The 22,335-nt window shown below is 36.0% G+C and overlaps 1 protein-coding gene across 21 annotated transcripts in view; it reads right to left on the bottom strand.

Moving 5' to 3' along the window:
• LOC121428589 (voltage-dependent calcium channel type A subunit alpha-1-like) overlaps positions 1 to 22,335 on the bottom strand; it is a 203,248-nt gene that overhangs the window by 164,909 nt on the left and 16,004 nt on the right. For 9 of the 21 annotated variants that reach the window (XM_041625321.1, XM_041625324.1, XM_041625318.1 and 6 more), the window contains exons 1-3: positions 20,647 to 21,066; positions 16,997 to 17,224; positions 715 to 820 (exon numbers count right to left, since the gene is read on the bottom strand). In XM_041625321.1, coding sequence (XP_041481255.1) covers positions 715 to 820; positions 16,997 to 17,223 — 333 coding nt within the window. In that variant the 5' untranslated portion in view covers position 17,224; positions 20,647 to 21,066. Of the gene's footprint in view, positions 1 to 714; positions 821 to 16,996; positions 17,225 to 20,646; positions 21,069 to 22,335 lie in introns of those variants that run through there. The other 12 variants (XM_041625336.1, XM_041625337.1, XM_041625332.1 and 9 more) reach the window with 6 other exon arrangements.

Here is a 22,335-nt window from a genome sequence, read left to right as displayed (position 1 = left end):
TCCGAGGTTCCTGAAATGAAACGGTTTTTCTTCCTTCTCTTTTCATCGTTGATACATCTTCTCTTCCACCACTTATGAGGGGGGGGGGGTAGGGTTCAATACTTAGCGAAAGTAGTAGACCTATTTCTTCGACATCTTTTTCAACGCCTTAAAAAATATGACTTAAAAATTATGTCAAACACACTACATCATACTGAAGCTTTTCGAAAGGCACTGCATCAGGGAAAAATTCGCAAGGTTTTACCCTGATGAATTTATGTAAAATGTTTCAACAATAAAATATGAGATACCCGGTACTGACAGCGCTGCAAATCAACATGCAACATGATCAAGGGTGGGGGGCGAGGGGTCATCTTTCATCTGATATAACTCAAATGATTTCGCTATTTCTTGGAAATTAAAGAGCAGATAATGAACTCTTTAGACATGTATAATTTTCTTCTTAAAACTCAGAAAACGCCCGCCAAGTGACTTTTGGTAGCTTTCATTTTTACATTGCTTTAACTCATTCATGGGTGAATGATGAATTATTTGCGTTGTGTCAGATGAAAGAGAAGATTATAAGCTTTATAGTGATATGTCATTTGTCTACTTTATTTGTTATTAAGTTATGAAAAACTATCAATATTTCTCGGTTTTCTTTTTTTTTCTGGGACGCACTGTAAAAAAGGGGCCGAAAAATATGACAAGATATGTTTGGTGTCATGTACTTACCAGTGCTATTGACCTCGGTGTTTTATCATCCTCCGGGAGATGTGTATCCAATGCTAACACAACACAGTTGGCTATAATTGTCGCTAAGATGAAATACTCGAACGGAGTGAGGAAAAAACAACAGTCAAGGAAATTCAACAGATCGTAATAAAAAACACACACACAATGGTTTGAATACGCAAAGAAAAAAAAAGAAATATCAACCTTTAGTCAAAACTACTTCATGGCCAGGTCGCAATTCAACTATGTTTTAAGCGCAGTATGTTCAATTCAACCGCTATGTTTGTTTCTTGAAGTGCATTATTGATCGCTAATTCCTTGTCTGTATTTTTCAAAATGTCAAATTCTGAAATACACACAAAATAACCTAAAAAGTTGTAAACAGAAATTGAATTGAAATTTAAGTTAAACTGTTGATTCTAAGTAAAAGTAACGATGTACGCAAAACTTCAGCTTATCATACCTCTATTATTGGTCACCAAATACGGAAAAATATGGTAACACATTGACGTGTGTAATTCAACAAGCTATTTCAATTCAATAACACTTTCCAAGATTTAAGGAATCACATTCTAATTTTGATTATTTTTGTAAATATATATATGTTATTTTGCAACCACTCTCACTCATTGTTTTAAATATCAACTAATAGGAAGTCAGATTAACTTATACATTTGTAAGGATGTCACTGAAGAAATTAATTAAGTTTATCTGTCATTTGTATATTTATAGCGTTTAATCAGTCGTAGATAACACCTTCGTTCATAATCATATAAATTTGCAAATATTTCTTTGATTTACAAGGAAAGTTAAAAGAGAGAAGAACAATATATGATATTCTGAAAATACATGAAATATGAATTTTATATGCATTTCATTAAATGTGTTTCAGGTTTTATTCTACTGATCTGTATTATCTCTCGTTGTAATTGTGATAAGATGTTCGCCCACGCACAAGGCCAATGGGAATATGCTATGATAATATGCAATAAAAGCATCGGCGGTTGTCACAGGGAGTGTAAGTAGCCAAGATAAGATTACAATTTCTGTGATTATAAATCAGGCCCGTTGATGACAGTAAGCGAATTAGAAGCCTATCGTCAAGCAGACGATGAGCAAGAAAAAAAAGCGGGAAAAGAAGCGTCACAATCCCGATCGTAAATCACAGGACGCGCTGGCCGCATACAGACGGCTAATTTATGACCTGAAAAATTATCCCGTACGTGGCCGCAAGTCAGAGGCGTTATCGATGGATTACAACTGATAGAGAATATTCAAACGTCTCACAACGAGCCTTCAAGAGACGAGAAAATACATTTATGAAGGAATTAGTGGATCGAGTGCATATGATAACGTGGGACTAATTGGGGTCATTCGTTCGCTATTCCCATTATGAGGGTATGATAAATGAATAATTCAACATTGGCTGTAACAACCTACGCGGTCTGCAGCCGCTTTATGCCTTTTTAAATATTAAAAATTGTCTTGACACCAGTAAATGCATTCGATGTTTATATTTCCCTCATACACTGATGCAGGCATGGGTCGCCCTGAACGGGAGGGCGGTTTTCCTTTCCGGGAAAATGTAATTATACACGACGCGGGTATAAAAGTTGGATCTGACTGATTGTTTGAACATGGTTTCTCTATATTCACCCACTGTGTACATTAATGTACTTCTAATGCAGCGGTCCGATCCGCGAGCACTTAGTCTACGAAAGTAAACCCTATAGACCACTTGAGAAACATTTCAAAACCTGACCAGTTTTTGACGTCAAATGAGTTTGATCAGGCGAGTTTAAATCAGTAGACATACTTTATTCTGTTATTAAAGACGCCCTTTTTATTCTAGTATCGCTGACAGGCACGATTTGGGCAAAGCGATGCGGCAAGTAAAACATTGCAAAGATGACATCGTGTCCACATGCTAAGACTAGCTTATCTCCAGGCACTCGGTATGTTTCCTACACAAATATACTCAGTCTCCACGTACACCCCTACTTTAGAAATTACCATCAAGCTAAACCAACAGCGCATCGTCTCGTATCATACTGACGGATTAGATACACTCTCAATATCTATATAGTCTGCATGCTTCGAGACTCTACTTCTGCACTACATTAATAAATCCGAAAGCTTTGGGTAGAGCCTAACTCTGCAAGTCCTTGAATGGATGTCTGTAAATGCTCGCAGCGCCATCGAGTCTGAGGTAGTCTGTGCGATATATTATATCATGAGAAAAGTCTCATCGTGCAGGCAATATATACTCAAAGCACATGAAGACCAGAAGTTAATAAGCTATAAGGAGAGGATAAATTGAGCACAGCATGACAGTAACGCAGTGATGATGATAGGTAGGTTGCCGGCCCTAGATTGTACTTCGAACGAATGACTTTCTAAAAGACGGCAATAACCTAAGACTCCATACCATAAGCCATAGTCTCGTTTTCATTGTTTTTTGAAAAACATTTGCTGCCGAGCATGTTCATGACTAATTCTGATAATCAAAATATTTTACATTTCATGAACTTAAATTTGAACATATTGATTAAAAAAAATTGTTATTATAGTAATGTTACACTTGTACAATTAAAAACCCTCGAATGGCAATACCAAAACTAAAGAGCATTTATAAAACGCGGAATGAATAATTGTTGTTGAAATATACAACTGAATATATATTTATAAAAGTACATGATTCAGATTCAACCGATAACATTTTTAAAAACACTTTTAATAACAGTATTTATCAACTCTGTATGAGTTCGGTATATTTGAAACTGTAACTCGAATGCATGGTCTTATACAGTGCTCAGTTGAAAGGTGGGGGGTATATTTGTTCCCCCGCATGGCGCTTCATATACTTGAACTAAATCATCTTGATTTGCTATCGGCATATCACACAATCACTGTTGACTTGCATGTTTAATGGGTCTCACACATGCAAATCTGAATACCCGTGGTGGTTATATAGAAACCAGAATCGCCAAAGGGGGCAATGGATTGCGACAGGGTCGGTGTATTCTTCCGAAGTAGGAGTCAAATTTAAAGTTTATCGTCAAAATCTCTTTTACCGCCTCGAAAATAATGCGGCGTGTTTACGAGGTAATCAAAAGTTAATAAAAATAAGAAAGAGTTGACCCCGATCAAAATAGGGCACCAGATTCACATGGAGCTTCCAAAAATGAATTAACCTACATTCAGATTTTATAAAATGACATACTGCCCAAAAGTGGTTGAACATATATTTTACCCTCGGGCTTGTTCAAATTTTAACCAATATTGTTTACAGTGTAGTGTTCTAATATTGCTATAATTGGAACGAAGCCTTTTGCACTCATTGCGATGGGGTATGAGATAATAGCTGCCCTGTGTATTATCGGGGGTAGATGTGAAATGAGAGCATTGCTAATTTACTCGTCTTGGGTAAATTCCATTTACGGGAGACACTGTCGCAGAGAGGTGATACTTTAAATGCATTGGGAATTATGATGGGGAATTTATAATGCAGTCTAGATGCAACAATGTTTGTACATTAATACGAAGGTAGATCTCCACACACATTATGCATACCGTGCTTGCCGCAGATGGAGAAAAAGTAATCTGACATATTGTGAATTCAAGACGGCAGATTCATTTTTGAATAGATATGTCGTAGCGTATGGTCGATTTATTGTAGAATAACAATTGCTTTGTCAGAATACATTAAAATATTTCTTTCTCACGGCTCGTGGATCTAAATCATCTAAGCATGTCCGATTGAATAAGACCTTGTAATTCTAATATCCACGTCTCAGTCTCTTAAAATCCACAACGCAAATCATAATTAGGTTTGGAAGACACGGACAGATATAACCTTGAGAAACAGAGTCATGGCCAATAATTCCATTTTAAGGTGGGCCTGGCCTATTAATGTACTGGAATATAGAAATATGTCATATCAACCAAAACAAACTCGGCATACTGCAAATGTGGATAGAGCAGTATATTTCAGTTCAAAGTATAGGCCTATGATAGTCAAAAATATATTTTGGACCCATTTCTTCCTTATAGGAAATTTTGTATTACGTAACGGGGAGGTAGTCTTTCCTTCATGCAGACTTATGTTTCAGCATAAAAAGCAGAGCAAGATTTAAGTTTTGAGAAAGGGTCACGAGTTAATATAAAGGTGGATGCAATTAATCTCAACGAAAACACTTCAAATGTCAATACAGTGTAGTACATAGAACAGGATGAATCACTTCATGCAATTTACACATTCACAATGGTTTTATAAAGTTGACGCCCGTTGGGTTTAAGCATACTAAGGATTCAATATATTGACTGAAGTACACTCTTTTATGACACAATTACAACGATAACATGAATTCGTGTTTTCTCATTTCTGTATGACCCGCTAAATCAGCCACGCGTATCCAGGTACTTTGATTTTTGTAAGCAATACAATGTGCTAGAAGACAACTGTTTGAACAAGATTACACACAAAAAGCGAATGGGAGATTAGACAGTTCTCGGACTTGCACCGGTTGAACCCTTCCGACTGACATTCATCACAATCTAGTTAGGAAAGGAGGACACTGTATCGATCTAAGGACAACATAGTAGAAAGGAAGCCGAGATTTCGAGAAATTCAATTAACGAGAGACTAGTCATATATCAACGCGTAAAAACATCCGCCATTACATAGGCCAACATGTCAGCAGTTCATCAACATTTGTCATTTGACGGGTCGTATGGTCTGACCATTTTCCTTGATTTTCATTGGCTGAGAAGCACTGTTTCTATGGTAACTGACGGATTAATAATACTTTGTCAGATGAAAACTCCCCTGGGCCATGAGGCACAAAATGTGTATTTCTAATATGGAAAACACGATTTTAAACCCATTTTCTTTCCTAGGTGAAAGTCAATGACATGTTACTCTTCCGAATTTTACCGGGCTTCTTTTAATAATGTAAACAGTTTGAACGCAGCAGACCCCTGGGCGCCGTAACACAAAGGTTTAATTGATCGCTAAATGACATAACCAATCAAGATCCTCAATGCATGCGCATTTTGCTAAGTAGACCGGCTATGAACCAATCAGAATTGTTCTTTGAAATTAGCGATCAATCGCTAAACTTTGTGTTACGGGCCCCTTTTGTTATCTTCATAAGATATGAACGCATACCAATTTTGATTTTGGTGCCGATTTACAATGATCATTCTGGTTTGCATAAAATATTGTTTTAGTATGCTCAACATTGATTGATTCCATCATTGCACTCTCTTTGTTTTGATTTTCTAGAAATATCCCCCGAGATATCCCAGCCTTTTCTTTTTGTATTATTCCTATTTGAAAGGGAAACGTCTGAAAAGTGTGAACACATGTTGACGACTTGAAAATGCTCTACATGCTTCTACACATTCCATAAAATATTTCATAGAACATACACTCTACCATTTAAAATGAACGAAACATTTAATCTCGTTAAAACTAGGTTATTTAGTTCATATTTCCGAACAGCAAAGAAATTGTATCACCTTTCATTGCACCAAATATAAAATCACATTCACTTTTATAAAAGGCGAGTTACAATCGGACGGTCTACGCAATCGTGCACCAATTGCCGATGATGTAACAAAATTAAGTTAAAAAACAGGTGCCAAATCTCTTCACCCTCAAACGACGGTAAACACATGGAACACTTCCCTTTCTTGCCCTCGAGATATGTCACCGGTCTGAAACTGAGACCTTTAGCAAACACCCATTTTATTATTACCCGTACCACGAAAATGGAGACACAGCGAGGATGTTCTTTTTTGAATGAGTCCGAAATTTCAACTCTCTCGGATAAGTAAACTGTTCACACATGTAACATCGTTACTTAAACAGCGTTAATTCTAAAAGAAAATTAAAGTCAAAGCATACCAACTAAATCGTTACCAACAAAAATTGATCCATACAAAGGTAAACACGAAATGACACATTTCTAATAAAGCAATATTATTCAATGCTCGCTTGTTTCGGCTAATAATCCATCAGTGCTCATAATTAAGTTATCATTATAACATGATTGGGAGAAGCCACGGGGAATTTGTAGCAGACAGCAAATATTGACAGCCTCATAATAGAGCATTTTGAAACGACACGTTGAAATGTCCAACTACCTATCGATCATGTCCAACATGTTTTTATTTTGCGGGCGGGGGCTACTTTTCGAATAATTGAGAGGCAACTGTTACTATATGCAACCAACTCTGCTGTTGACTGCTTCATGGAATAAAGGTATTAGAGAATTGTGCTTTTCAAAGGTTCCTACGCAAAAATTCATTTGACAAAACAGAAGAGAAAGGAAGGGTAGTATTTAAAATAAAAGGAACCAGACAAGACTTGACTACTTTAAGAAGAGCGAATCAGAGCCCAAAGGGTAGAACATTTGTGACTTTCATAGAGAAGAAAGTGAATGGTAGTCTAAATTAAGCTATCGCCTAGATATGTCGGATCCATATTTCATTTCGTCATCGCTTATACAATCAACGACAAATGTAGAGGATAAAATGGGTAAAGGTGGGGGGGGGGGTACGTAAATAGAAGCGAGTCAGTGTTTGCCGGTGTGCATGAGTGAAATAAAAAAAGTGAGTGCATGTATTGGTGTGTATGTGTGTGTTTGAGTGTGAGGTTGTGGGAGAGTGCGGGCGTGTGTGTGAATGTGGTTGATGAGATAGGGAAATGGAGAGCAGCTCCGACGTGACATTTTCTATGAGGGTCGTAAAAGGGGAGAGAGGAAATTACACGGAATTCAAAATAAATTTGACCTTCAAAATCTGTAAAGACCCGTTTCCTCCGACAAGTGGCAAAAGGGGGGGGGGGCGGAAGGATGCAGATAACAAAAATAACAAAGTAGATGGGTGAAGAGAAATGAGAAAGGAATGGAACACATGTAGGAAATGACAAAAATGGAAATCCGAAATATTTAGGAACCAAGGGGGTTAATGCAAATTAGTATGGGGGAAAATCTGAAAAAAAGGATGAAAGAGCGAGAGCGAAAGAGACGGGAGAGGGGAAGAGAAATGGGAGGGGCGGAGTGTGAGAAAATGAGATAGATTGATAAGAAAAAGAATCCGACCCATATGTCTGCCTCTCGACTGTCAGCAATCAAGCGAAAGTAGATGAAATTCGGTCACGATCTGAGCAAACCCTTCCCTCCTCGCTCTTACCGAATGTAGAGAGCCGCCAATTGAGACACTTCTCGAGCGCAGGTTCTTTGCAGTACACTCACCGGAACATGAATACCAAAGATTCCTCACAAAAATAAAAAGGTTACAAAATGCATCCTTGCGTACATTCGCCCTCGGTGAAAAATGACTGCCGAATTATTTGTTTATGTATACATGTGATTACATTCTTATTAGTAAGATCCTTCAAACCTTTCCTATTGTTTATATCATTGTAAGCTATCAAATAATAAATACTATTCCCCGTGGGTTCGTTTCTACACAAGATAACATCCGAATAAACGATTTCAAAAGTTCTATCATAACCAGCTCAAATAAAAATATGTTTTTTACAAACACACATACACACAACAAATTATCAAGTTGTAAGTTAAGCTGTATTGTATGTATTAAATTATGTTAATTGGAATATATTTGAAGAACGTTGATTATTATCATTGGAAATCTCAAATAAACATGGTAAATCTAAAACATATAGAATGGTTAAACTTCTTTGACATTTTGATTGTGTTGTAACAGGTGTTTTGACACAATAATTTAAGTACAGCAAACACAAATTCCCTTCAAAAGGAAATGTTTAAATAATGATATAATTTGCAAACGTTTAGACGTTTTATGCGGGGAATAATTTGACATGAATCTAATCCCTTATCTCTCAAGTAAATTCAAACACAACACACCTTACCCTACCCTATTTCGTGCGTGTTAATAATATTTGTGAGTTGTCTTTATAATCCATATAACTCAATTTTTTTTCGACGGTTACCTCCTATACCATGGTGTATAGAATGAACTGGATTAGTATGTTTTGTTCGTCCTGGTAAGTAATGTTCGATGTTGATTTTATCATTCAGCTCGAGAGAGTCCAAGCTCGGCAATGAAGTGTCCAGGGCTGTCTCGGGGGGAATGAAAGATGAGACATCGCTCGATTCTCTTCCTAGTTTTTCAAGTGGAACAAACCAATTTTCTCGTTACCCCCCCCCCCCTCCCCTATCTCTCTCTCTTCGATTTCAACTACGAGTCCTTCATTTTTCGAGTTATTGATAACAATATTTATTTTGAAGAAGCATTTTCACTAAACACTTCTCTCTTAGTATTTGATCCTGTTCTACACTCCTTTCTCTCTCTCTTCCCATCTCCCCCTCTCTCTGTCTTTCTCTCCCATTCACTACTTTCACGTGATTTCCGCTCTTAACGAAAATACTAGAGTTCATAATACTGCACATTACTCTAAAGATTACACCCTTATAATTATGTATGAAAAGGGGTAAATAAAACTAAAAAGATCGAAGAGATATACATGCAGATATATACTGTACACACATACGTACTTACAGGCGCGCATAATTTATACACGAAGTGATAAAGCACAGAACAGTATTGAAAATATTATATAAATTGATGAGCGGGTATAAGGGAATGGAAGATTGAGAGGCCGATAGAGAAAGAGGTGAAAGGATAGGAAGATTGGAAGAGGGGATGAAGGAGTAGATGAGAAAAATACAAATATATATGGAGAGGATGTGAAAGAGAATAGATGGCGAGATTGACAACCCGTATTAGATAGGGGGATTTAGAGAATGGGATTAAAGAATGGATATATCGACGAAAATGAAAGATAGAGATATTGAAAGATGAGAAGGCAGGGATAAAGAGATAAAGAAACAGAAGGAGGGATGGAAAGATTTAACGAGGAAAGGAAGGAGAAACAGAGAGAAGGTGGATGCGAAGCCGCCGCAGTACTCATAAATGCAGCGAAGAGTGTTACAAGATACGATAGAGGGTACTTGAACCGCACATAATAAAGCTACCTCTCCCTCGCTTCTATCCTGCTAATAATTCAAGATGAACAACCTTAAAATGGCGGACTCGTGCCAGAACCTTGGCTTCTATTTCAACTTCAAAATTCACAATACCACGTCCCAGTGAATTCCAATGTGCCATTTTATACACTTTATGAATACGTGTTATTTTGATAGGCAAAATCGACATGCATAAAGCAGTAGAGGTATTTTGCAGTGGATATGGATCAATGAATAATTCAATAGTATTAAGACTTCGGAAGTGCATTTTATATTTTTTGTTTGAAGAATATTAAGTGCAAATTTTGTAGGGAAATTAATGTTCGGTAATAAAACCACAAGACATCTGCATGACGATTTTGAACTTTTCACAATCCTATATATCAGCAAATCCATTTATTCCTACTAAAAATAAAAATGACAACGTATTACTGTCATGATAATCACAATATCACAACTCCAAATATGGTAAGAGTACATTAAAATAGAAATTAAACTTAAAAAGAAAAAAACCCTAAGAGACAGAGTATTAAGTACCCAAGAGTCTTAAGGAAGTTATGGGCAAACGGTTGGATATCAATCACATTGAAGTATTTGATATCTTCACTCCATAAAGTATCAAGTCATTCGTATAGGGATCAAAAGCACCGAATGTATGTTTCCAAGACACATAATAATGTTGGCTTATATTGCTAAGGCAACCGAGAAGTACACGAAATTACCCAGGCTATGCAATTACAATATTCGACACCATGTTCTCCATGAAGCCGAGCCAATCATTAAATAGTCGAGGGATATTATTAGTCTCACAAGACAGTCTTAAATAATATTCTAAAAAAATATCGCATGCATTGGTCCCACACGAGGTATTTAGGTCGTAATATGATTTTTAAAATATATTTCTATTTCTTCGAGAGATATCAAACAACTACCTGCAGAATTATGTAATCATGAAGGTCAATTTATTGGAATAGTAAATATGAAATATAAGGCTTCAGAACAAGATGTTAGCCCACACACTATTTGATTAACTTGCGGGTATACGAATCGGTAGAATTCCTGGAAAATGGCAAGCATTAGAGGTCTCATTATGACATCATGATTTGCAATGAAAAGGTCCCGAAGAGCGTGAAGATCATTATCTCATGACGATTCACTTTGTGATTTTCCGTTTCCTTTTCACTTGTTAACGTTTTATTCCAATTTCTCCCATAAATGATCTATTAATCTTCAATTCTATTCATGTTTTTAAGGGTTTTATCCCGTGTGTGTGTGAAAATACTATGAAAATCATTATGAAGTTACATGAACACGCTTATATATTTACCTACTCGGGCAGAGTATTTAAAATTTCCCAGTTATTCATATAGCTATTCATTGATTTATATATTCATTCAATAATTCATTTATTGTTATACTGCCTGAAAACGACGGTGCTTTGATGGTAATTGATATTATATTTGATTCATGAACGGAAATCAGATTAATAATATTATATCATATATTTACTAATATTATCGAATAAACGATATAGTCAACTGCACTGGGTCACAACCTATTTCTGTAAAATTCAAAACGTTTGATCCATGTCATTAAGATATTTGATGTAAATAGTTCCAGCCACGTCCTAAAATAGACATATCTCAACACTTTCAAAATATGGGTCACACCCATGAGATATGAAATAGCATTCAGAGAAATCTCACGGTCCCAGCTGCACAATACTAACGTAAGTCGGCCATATTGGATTCGAATATATACTATATCTGCGGTGGTTCTGATCGACACGTATACTGTCCCACTAGTCTAGTATGACCTTCTCTGAATAGACGGTCGTGTTGATTCGAAATTTATGAAGGGGCGACAAAAAAGGAGCGAATCCTGCTTAGTTTAATCATGTTTTCCAATCTACATTAAACCGTATGCTGATGCAGCCACTGAGATACTCCCCTGGCACATTTTCTTTTCTAGATGAATTCATAATTACAAGTATTCTAGGGATTATCTAGTTTTTTTCCTTTATAACATATTCACATCTACCGTAGATTTAGTCGATATAGCTTTTCACACACTCTAAGAAATGATTGGTCAAAATGACCAATCTGTTGGTTAATATGTGTCCGACCGATAAAATTGGTCAAAAGCAACCAAATTATTGGTTCAAATCGACCAAAATTTTGGTTGATATTGACCAATTTTATCGGTCGGACACAACAGATTGGTCATTTTACCAATCATTTTTAAGAGTGCATATAGCTTTTCGATATAGCTTTTCACACTAATAGCCGACTTTTTTTCACATTAAAAGTAGAAAAAAAGATGATATTTTCAGGCCTACCAACTTGTAGGTAAACATACAAAATAGGAGTGGTTCATTTAAAAATAGGAGTCGCAGCTTTTTTCCATTGATAACTGAACAAAAACGGAGTTCTCTTCCTTATGTGATTTAATGTATGTTATGATTTCTAAAAAAAAAAGAGGTAACCCCTTTTAAAAAGGAGTAGTTGGGAGACCTGTATTCTGAATATCGAATGCAGATAGTATTTCCTTGTATAAATATTTGGTAAATTTTAGTCCAATATTAATATGGGAATCCAGCTAAATGTGGGTCATATGTTCTACGCAACGTTGGTATATCGAAATACGTCTCATGGGAAGACTATGGAAAATGATTACATGAATTATTCAAATGGACGTCCTGGGTCCCGCAACACAAATATTAGCGATCAATCGCCAAAATATAAAATAAACTGACCAATCAAGATAAGTTATGCACGCGCAATTTGGCGCAAAATACCGACTAGTAACCAATCAGAAGTGTTCCTTCATAGTTGCTATTTTTATCGCTAAGCTTTATGTTACGGGGCTGTGGTGTCCTTTTCATTCAATATGAAGAAAAAAATAAATTCAAAGAAAAGCATATGATTGAAAGATAATTTGAATCGTACATCACGTGGGGAAAAGGGATCGTTCAAAATAAAATTAAATCAATCAAACCTTTGACAGCATCTCTAAAAACTTCGGAATTTTCATCAATGAATATTTATGAATGCATTGGGCTGTCGGATATGGGATTCATGACAAAACATGTCATCCATGCATGATGTGATCGAGAAAGTCTAAATAAAAGATAATTATATGCCTTCCAATCACGACCCTGGAAAGCGGGGGTGCTGAAACATCCACCAAGATTTTTCTAGGGATGCAGCAAGAAATCAACCTTTTTTGCTTTCTTATTCTTACCAAAATCACCTTCATTTTGGAGTGAAAATCGTGTTTTTTTGCTTGTCATTTTTTTCTGACCAAAATTTAATTTTCAAAACCAGCACCCTCTCTTCAAAAGTCGTTCCCAGGGTTCTGCTTCCGATTCGATAGAAATGGAGAGACTGCACTACTGATTTGACTCAAACAATCATTGGGCAATGCAATGCAAGTCGTGCCTCTTCTTACCTTCCTGAAGCTTTCCAGTTCTTTTTTCTTCAACTATAATAACAAAATGATATAAAAGAAGACTTCCATTAAAAAAACTGTTTGAAATATCTGTACTCGCCTTAATATCCATAGACTCCCCTAACGTGTATTCGTAGAAAAGGATATAAATGATTCTCCAGACAGACTGTATTATGTGTCAAATTCAATTTTGATGTCATCATGCGAGCTATATTTACAAGATTGGACTAAATTTGGCTGTACAAACCGCGTATTATTGCTTAGCATGCATGTACAACAGATGGGTCCGGATGCGATATTGCTTTTTGTTGGGGGTAATATTACTCGTGAGAAATCTACTATTATGTGAGGATACTAATACGATCTTGAAATTACCTAATTTACAGGCTAATATGATATTCTAGAGGCCTTGCTCTTCTATTGCAGCGTGAGAATATTGTATTCTTTACACTAATTACATGAAATATTAATTTTTTATGAGCATAAATGTCTATCATCTTACAATCATTAATATTCTGAAACTGTTATTAGCGAAAATAAACTACTAATATTGTTAGTCACAAATCAGAAATATTACACGCGTACTTTCTTATTATGTGATCTTAATCTTCGATAACAAGATCTGAGACATCCTAAATTGGGGGGGGGGATGAGGGTCAATTATGATTAAGATATTTCTTTCATGACTTTGTATTACGTTTATGAACGGGACTTGCATTATTTGCTCAAATTGCAAAGAACAACTGATTGGCCCCTCATGTACTTATATGTTTGGGCCATGTCTTACTAAAACCTACGAGAGATTCGCAGCGAACTAAAATTGATATTGATCTTACTCTTGATTTACACAGTTTTGCATTGTTAGATTTGAGTCTATTAACAGTAAACACATATTTCTTCAAATATCATTGAAAGAAGCATTAATCTATTTTTCATAAACTGCAAAGGCGCAAAGTTATTACGAAATCACTGCACTCTAAAACATATTGGGTAAAAATGTTCCATGAGGGTAATTATGTGTCCAACCAACATTGGGCATTTGGGCATTTTTATTTATCCAGTCTGATGAAAATTTGCCTATTCTTAAGTAATTACTGCTTATTCTTTTAATCTCACTGGACTTATGCTTCCCACATTAGGTAAAATACTGCCCCAAATTGGTTGGACGCGTAATTACCCCCGTGCTGGTTAAAATTTTACCCAATATTTTTTTACAGTGTAGGCAAAACCACAAAACCTTCGTGAGTTTGATTGTAATTTAATACATGGGTGGGTTAGTAACCATATTCTCCTTCTCTTAGAATAATTTTTGTTTTATGGTGGTGAGATTTGAACCAAGTAAAAAATGAAATGAAGTCAAGTCAAGTGGATTACTCGTTGCAGGAAAGAAGATAAAGTCGGAGGGAATGGGGTGGTAATTTTGAGATGCACTTTAAGACCCGGCATCCATTTCGTTAAGATATTGGAGAAAAAGATGGATATCTGACTACATCTCTTTCTCTAATCGGATGAATATAAGATGGAAACGTTACGTGATGAAAGCAACGCGGGGGTGAATCGAAGCAACAGTCACGTGACTTGGACTGAAAATTGATGACCATTTTATAGTGCAGGAATTACACGTCGAGTCCTATTTTCTTTGAATGAGTCTTGGATGGCACCGAGTGATTTGTTATGCCGGATTCTTCAATCACAATGCAAGAAGAGCTGGATACACGGCGCTCTGCTGGGGGTTTTCGTTGCATAAAAACCGGGCGCGGTAATATAATTCGAAATTCGAGCTTAGATTTTTGCAAACGCACGACCCAGTCCCACTTTTGCTCGATTTAAATGCAATACAATACCGCCTTTTGATGTGATGGCCGGCCAGCAAGCGATGTGTCTGTATCAAAAGCACTGGAATCGAAATTGACCGATCAACAGATATTCTATCATAGATCCTAGTGTGGATTTGATTTTTAAATATTTAAATCAAAATCCAACAGCCGTCGGGCGTACTGCAAAAGTGGTTTATCAACGTTTCCACAAGTATATATACAAAGGCGTACCTTGGTAGCAGCTGTTTAAGATTTTGCGTTAAAAGGTCGAATAACTCTTTTACATAAACATGGCAGTGATCCATTGGTGGTATGCGAAGAATTTTTATTTTTTATTATATTTTCAACTCTCCTAAAACGTCAAATGACATGGTCTTGATTTAACAATTTGTTTAGAGCAGGACGCGCACAGAATAGAGGGCAAACGAAGAACGCAGATAACATGCCATATCTATACACTATTGATATTTCATCTTCCAAATAATTATTAGGAAAACTGATGTAAAAAAATCCTGAAAAAATATGAATGTAATCTTTGGAGAAAAAAAAAATCACAGATTCAATAAAAATCTTATGAAATTAATGTAAACAGAATCAACAAAACATACATTTTAAATATAATCTTCGGAGACGAAACTACGATTTTGCCCCCCCCCCCTTTCTTCAACGAAATTCGGTAATGACTATATGGTTTGGAAGTATGGCTACCCCGAGTGTTGGCCTTCTTTTCATCGCATTCTGAATAATGTATGAAACTTCAATATTAGTCACTCTGATATTGCTTCTCATCGTATGACTAATAGATGAAATGAGGGGAAACGTGTTTTTTTATCAACGTATGTCTTTGCTCAAAAAGAAGTTAAGAAAATGAAGGAGACAATCTAATCTAACTAATTTGGGTCGTGAACACTAAACTTATCAGTTTTCACAATGGCAGTGTCAAATGAATAATACTCTACAAAGCGCCTGTCTCCATTTTGAAAAAAAAATGCAAACTTTTATGGTGCGTTTTCCCGCCGTTTTTTTTGTGTTGATCGTCAAACTTTGTTGGTGAATAAGAGTTTTGATTAATGAAAAAGGGGAAATCATCGCGGTTTTGTTCTCATTGGTGCTGTCAGAACATATAGTAATCTATGCACAAACACTGAGGATGCTTTACCTAATTATTGATATCTAAGGAGCAAAAATAAATGTAAGCCGCACATCTGCCTGTATCATTCATGAATTAAAACAATGTTGATTATCAAGACCGTTCCCCCTTTTCATTGCAATATGGTAGTAGTGACATGCAGATCGTGTATGGTGAACGTTTATGCAAGCTTTCCATGGACTATCGATCAGTGTAGATGTACAGCATACTGCTTTATCGATCTATCCTTGTGTATGAAGTGCCGCATATTGAGGAGCGGAGATGCGTATATTAATATCACGCCCGCCATGTACAGCAATATTATGAATGTGACATTAGCGATGTTTGCCCAAATTATAATACAATTACGTCTGCTGGTTGTCGTACTATTCCACTTGACTGTTAAGCAAAATGGTGAACCCACGTATTGATTCAGAGTAAAGATTAGTAAGCATGAATTATTCATTGTTAACGCATAATATTACAAATAATTCATATTGACGTACATGTACTGTTCATGAACATATGTTCTGGTCTCAATAGTTATTACAGAGATTTAGGCACCAAATGCCAAAGAAAATTACAACAATGTAAGAGGTGAATACATGCATAAAGGTCTACACAGCAACAATCCTGTTCAAAAATTCATTTTTTAATACAATTCTGTTTAGGAAATGAACCTTATAGTAGTTGTTTAAAACATTAATCAACGTTTATTTTTAATTGTTAATATTAATGAAATGCTAATTATTCATAAATTTGGCGTGGTAGTTTAAAGTGTTAAACATCTACCGATACGGCAAGATTTATACAATGTCGCTATGTGCATGCAGAATATATATAATTGAACATGTAGTAAAGGATATAGCCATTCTGTTAGCCATTTTGCACATCTCCGAATGAAGTTTTCTTCACTGAAGATGAATAGAGAGCGATTACTGGTAAGCACAGACACGATGAAACCAGCGGGGGATTTAGTCTTCTTCTGCGTGACTTCGGGCGAGGGAGGGGGAGGCTCTCGGGCTGGACCCCCGCCAAAGTTCACCTCCAGTCCGTCCGAATACGGAGTCGCCCCCGTTGTTAGAGCCGCCATCCTGCAGGGAGAAACAAAAGAAAATGAAGAATGAAATGAATTTAAAATAAAAATGAATTTACTGTGCTATGTAAGAAGTATATATATACATCTGCGGTATATAAGTACGTATGAGGTAAAAAAAAACGTTTTTGTGAGTTTAAAAAAAAACACATTTACGCGAAATTAACGACACGTCTGATTACTCATCAATTATCAATTTTCCCCTTCTTCTTTCGGAAAATGTGTTTGCTTTTTTTTCCTTTGCTTTTATTTTGATTTGAAGTGAATAGCAAAATTAGAACTCATTTGAAGTACATGGACTATATAGTGACGGTGTCTAAACTGGTACAATGATATTCATATCAGCTGGCACCCCGTGCATACACACACACACCCACCCTCGCATAACTGTAGTCACGCAAAGAGTTGACGGAAATTATCATTGTAATGAAATGTGAAAAAGCAAACAATTTCCAAGTGCAAATATCATCCAAGACGGTGTTTCTTGCTTCTGTATCATTTTGAGCACATACACTAAGTCCACACCACGAAACAAACTTCGAAAACACAGAAGACAAAACAAAAGAAGAGAGACACATTTGATTTCGATATGTTCCGCATATCCTAGGGAATGTCGGATTGTGTTACATTTCTGTTTGCATTCAGAGTACACCAAGCGGTGTGTTGATGACAAAAAAGACGTATAGGGCGATAGTGATTAGCAGAGTGCTGACGGGATGAGATACAAAGGAGACAAGATAATTCCCGCCTCATCCCGTTAGAAAGGTCGAAATTCATACACCTCGTCCACAAAACGATTGGACTGCAACACGAATTCGGTATCATCTTGCTGATGTAAGATTTCTCTTATTACTAGCAGTATCTGAATGAAATATCATTTCGATAATGTTCAATTATTGTTACGAATGTGGCACCAGCTCCATCGGCTCTGGCAGCACCTTAAAATAGACATGATTCAGGTTATATTGTATACGAGAAGTCGGCTAACTCCGTAATACAAGGGGCGAATCTCATGCTATTCGATATTCGCCCAAGGCCGAGACGTGACAGTCCTGACCAATCATGACGAATAAAAAAAAACTTAGAGAAGTTGACCTGTTCGTCGGAGCACTCAGAAATGACAAGAAATGATTCATCCTCCTCCGGGTCTACAAGTCTTGTTTTAAGTGCTAATACTAGGATATCAACATACTTATTGTTATGAATAGATATGGTTGCATGACGATTAATACAAAATTTGTTAAAACATGACACGTCATGGATCATTATGGCTTATTTGGAAACCAGTTTTTATTTTGAAGGGATAGCTTTTTAAACACAAACGTAGACTTTTGATTCGACTTTAGCGAAAGGTCAAGTTGGTCAAACGGTCACAAGTATGATTAAAATTACTCAACAAATGATAATGGAAAGAATACTTGACAACTTTAAAATCATCCTGCCATCAAACAAGAATATCCATTGAAGTATATTCTCATGACTATTTTGTTTTAATTATATATGCCCACGTCAGATATTTACACACAATAAATAATAATATAACGGATTTATGTGCAGTTTGAATTTGAACATCATTTTAGTCATATAAACCCTTGGTTGAAGTTTGTCCATAAAGAGGATTTTTAAATCAATATTTCGCGGATACAAGCCACGATTATAATTATTGTTATGTTTAATTAGGTCATCGTATACTGTTACAAAAGATTTAGAATGCAGGACTTGAAACCAATGTTCTATCATTACATCCGTATACACATAGTACCAGTATAATTTCAACAATGATTGAAATAGGATCTTTTTGATAGGATGAATTTTCAGTGGACATCTGCTGGCATTACTGCGACGGTTTAAATTAAGGAGACACCAAATTTAATGCCTAATCTTACATAATTCCCATGTTAAGGGTATGATTAATGTCCATCTGATCAAAAGTGGGGAGACATACCCATGACAAAATTAGAAGAAGAGTTTGACTCACTATGCATTATCTTCTATACACTCTTAAAACAAATCAGTCAAATTGACTAGACTAGCAGTCAGCTGGGTGCAACTGATATGGCAATCACTGATATTCGAATTTCTGACATAATATATTCTAGTCAGAAATAACTCCGTTCCAGTAAAATATGACTAGAAAATAGGCACATATGACTAGAATAACAGTTGCTCCCAGCTGACCCTATTAACTAGTCATTTTTGACTGATTTGTTTTTAGAGTGTAGGTTGGCTAAAATGTAGGAATATCTTACCCCCCCCCCTCTCTCTCACTCTCTCTCTCTATATATATACATATATACGTATCATTAATAGCACACAAGCTTATCAAAATATAAATGCTCCTCCCCCCAAAAAAAATCCTTTCTCAACTTAATTGATGACAAAGTATTTTCAGACATCAATACCGTGAATGACAGCTTCAACGTATGCCGTATCCCGGATTACATTGAAGTCTCTTTCCCGATTGTTTATCAGTATACTTTGATTTAAGACGATATACATGAAATATATATACATATATATATAGCAAGATAACATTTAATTAAGGGATTATCATAACATTCTCTTGTGAATTCTAACGTAAATTGAATAGATGAAAGTGAATATTTTCTTATACTTGCTAATTTCTTTGGCTTCATTAAATGTCATTCTGCATGAAATTTAGGTTCTCTCTTAGTATATATATATTTCAATATACAGGATATTTATATAAAAAGTGGACATGATGATACAATTATTTATATTAATTTGGTGAAAATTACTGTTAACAGACAAAACGCCCAGCAAAGATTTACATGCGCTAGTATCACTATATTAACCTGGAAAAGACGTCAGTGTTGACTCATAATGAACCATCTAGTAAAATCTTATTTGAATGGAAGAAGTAATGGGAAATAAAGTGGCGCCATGTTACCTAGCTGTTTTATCATAATGAAACTGAGGCAATGAAATAATTCGCTGTTTTAATGATAGTGTTTAGGTGTCTTAATAGTTTTTCACCTGTCTCGAAAAGATTCATTTATCATATTATCATTATTTATCATAACCTTATCGTTCATACATTTCATTAACACTGTACATACCAGAGAAATGGGTCATAAACGTGTGTTATAAATGCGATTATATGCATATGTTGTGTGGATTCGGAAGGAATTGTTTTGCAATCATTTTCGTGGAATTATGGCGTCACCCCCACTTGCATATCGGCCAGCAGGTGATGCTGGATAGGTGTCAAACCTTCCATGGAACCACTGTGAGATGATACCGAATAGATATTACTCCCATGCAGTAATGGGCTCTTTTCAAACCAGTAACACAGTATACCATAGACGCATCAAATATGTAATATATATACAGTTTTTGTTTGGTTCAAGAAAAGAGGATATTATCTGTAAATAATACGAAAGAGATGGTTTTACTTACTTATTTACCTGAAGAATGTATATCTACAAATATTTACAAGAATATATCGCTTATTGCTACAGGTTCCATATCACTATCTACGTTAGATCCTAATCCATGTGAGAAGGGTGGTAATACTCCAAATTTGATTCCAAAGAAGAGATTTGACGGTGTCGTCTCCTTGGAGATGGAAAAAAACAACTGCTGCTCACATCGTTTTGATTACAGCATTTTAGGTGAAAATATGATAGATACCGCGAGAGCAGATCCAAAGAGATGATACTGTGAGATTCTATACAGCGGAGTGGCGCGGCGCGGCGACATGAAATGAAGGTGGACTGGTATATCGTTGCAATGTATGCATGCATGGGGCCCCTCGCATGCAGTGTGTGCGCTCTCGTGCTGGGAAAAGCTTATCTGTAGACTGTACCACGGTATACATATTCATGAGGGTGCTTTTATGCGGGGCGCTTTATGCGCTAGTGGTAGATGCGACGAGCGATTAAAGACGAACCTTCTCGGTAGGAGCATGCATTTTTGTACACACGGTCGTACGACCGGTTCAGAACGTTTGCTAGTCCCGCAAATATTCACAACCAAAAATTGACGGCATTTAGTGCATTTGTTTTCGAGCTGCTGGTTAGTTAACCTTTAATGGCCGCCCCACGACGAGAGTTTGTGTCACCGCAGCTAGCGCTGACTCTCACTCGATATGCAAATCTACCGCCGAGAATAATTCGATGGCGAGCTGATAAAAGTGTACATGATTTGCTTCGTATTCTCTGCGCAGAACTGAAAGCTGTCGTTGATTATAAATTGCATTTGCAACTGTAAATGGCTGTCTGCGTTATTCATAATGTAATTAAATAAACGTGTGTATTCATACTAAGTAACTATTCACACAATGACGTTAATAATCCACTAATATGTTTATCTCCCTTCGAAGCACAAAACATGGTAAATGATACACTGCTGTTACAAATACAATAAAGAAATATCTGAGAGTATTACATCATTGGCAAAATTTGCACATTTTGAAAGAAACTTATCAACTCCATGGAATAGCAATCATGTGCTGATCATATAAAGTCAAAGTACAAATGAAATAAGATCTAAGTGCAATGGAGCATTAAACTAAGAAATGTGTTCAGTTACCTGAGAAATAAGTTCCATTTTCGACAATAATGAATTTTATATTGAAGCTCTGTTTGCATTTACTACAACTAATCGACAATAACAGAGACAATTTCATGGTAAGTGACGTTACATTTAAGAAAATGTTCATACCTTTTGATACACCAAAGACAATATTGATTCAATTTCAAGGGCTAAAATTTGCTACAACAGACATTCCTCATTCCACTTCAAAAGATTATAGGAGCTAGAGTGAAATCAAAATAAATCGGAATTGTATAAAAAGTACACATCAACCCGATTGGAAAAACATGACAAAACAAAGAGAACAAGAAAATAAATCAATGTTACAGTGGAGTTGGGTTAACATAGAACCATATCAGATTTACTTCTCACATGATGACAGCCATACCATAGCTTATTAAAACATCTTACCCAAAAAGTAGTCAAAACAAACGTTTCAACTCGTTTCAATTATATCAAATCAAAATGTTGGCTTACTGACTACCAACTTCGATAGTGTAAAAATATTGTCACATATTTTTTTTTAAATGAATGTTTCCTTATCATTACATT

This window comes from Lytechinus variegatus, chromosome 15 (genome assembly GCF_018143015.1).
Source record: "Lytechinus variegatus isolate NC3 chromosome 15, Lvar_3.0, whole genome shotgun sequence".
NCBI lineage: Eukaryota > Metazoa > Echinodermata > Echinoidea > Temnopleuroida > Toxopneustidae > Lytechinus > Lytechinus variegatus.
Note: the sequence above shows the minus strand (reverse complement) of the source record. Positions and strands in the feature narration are given on the sequence as shown.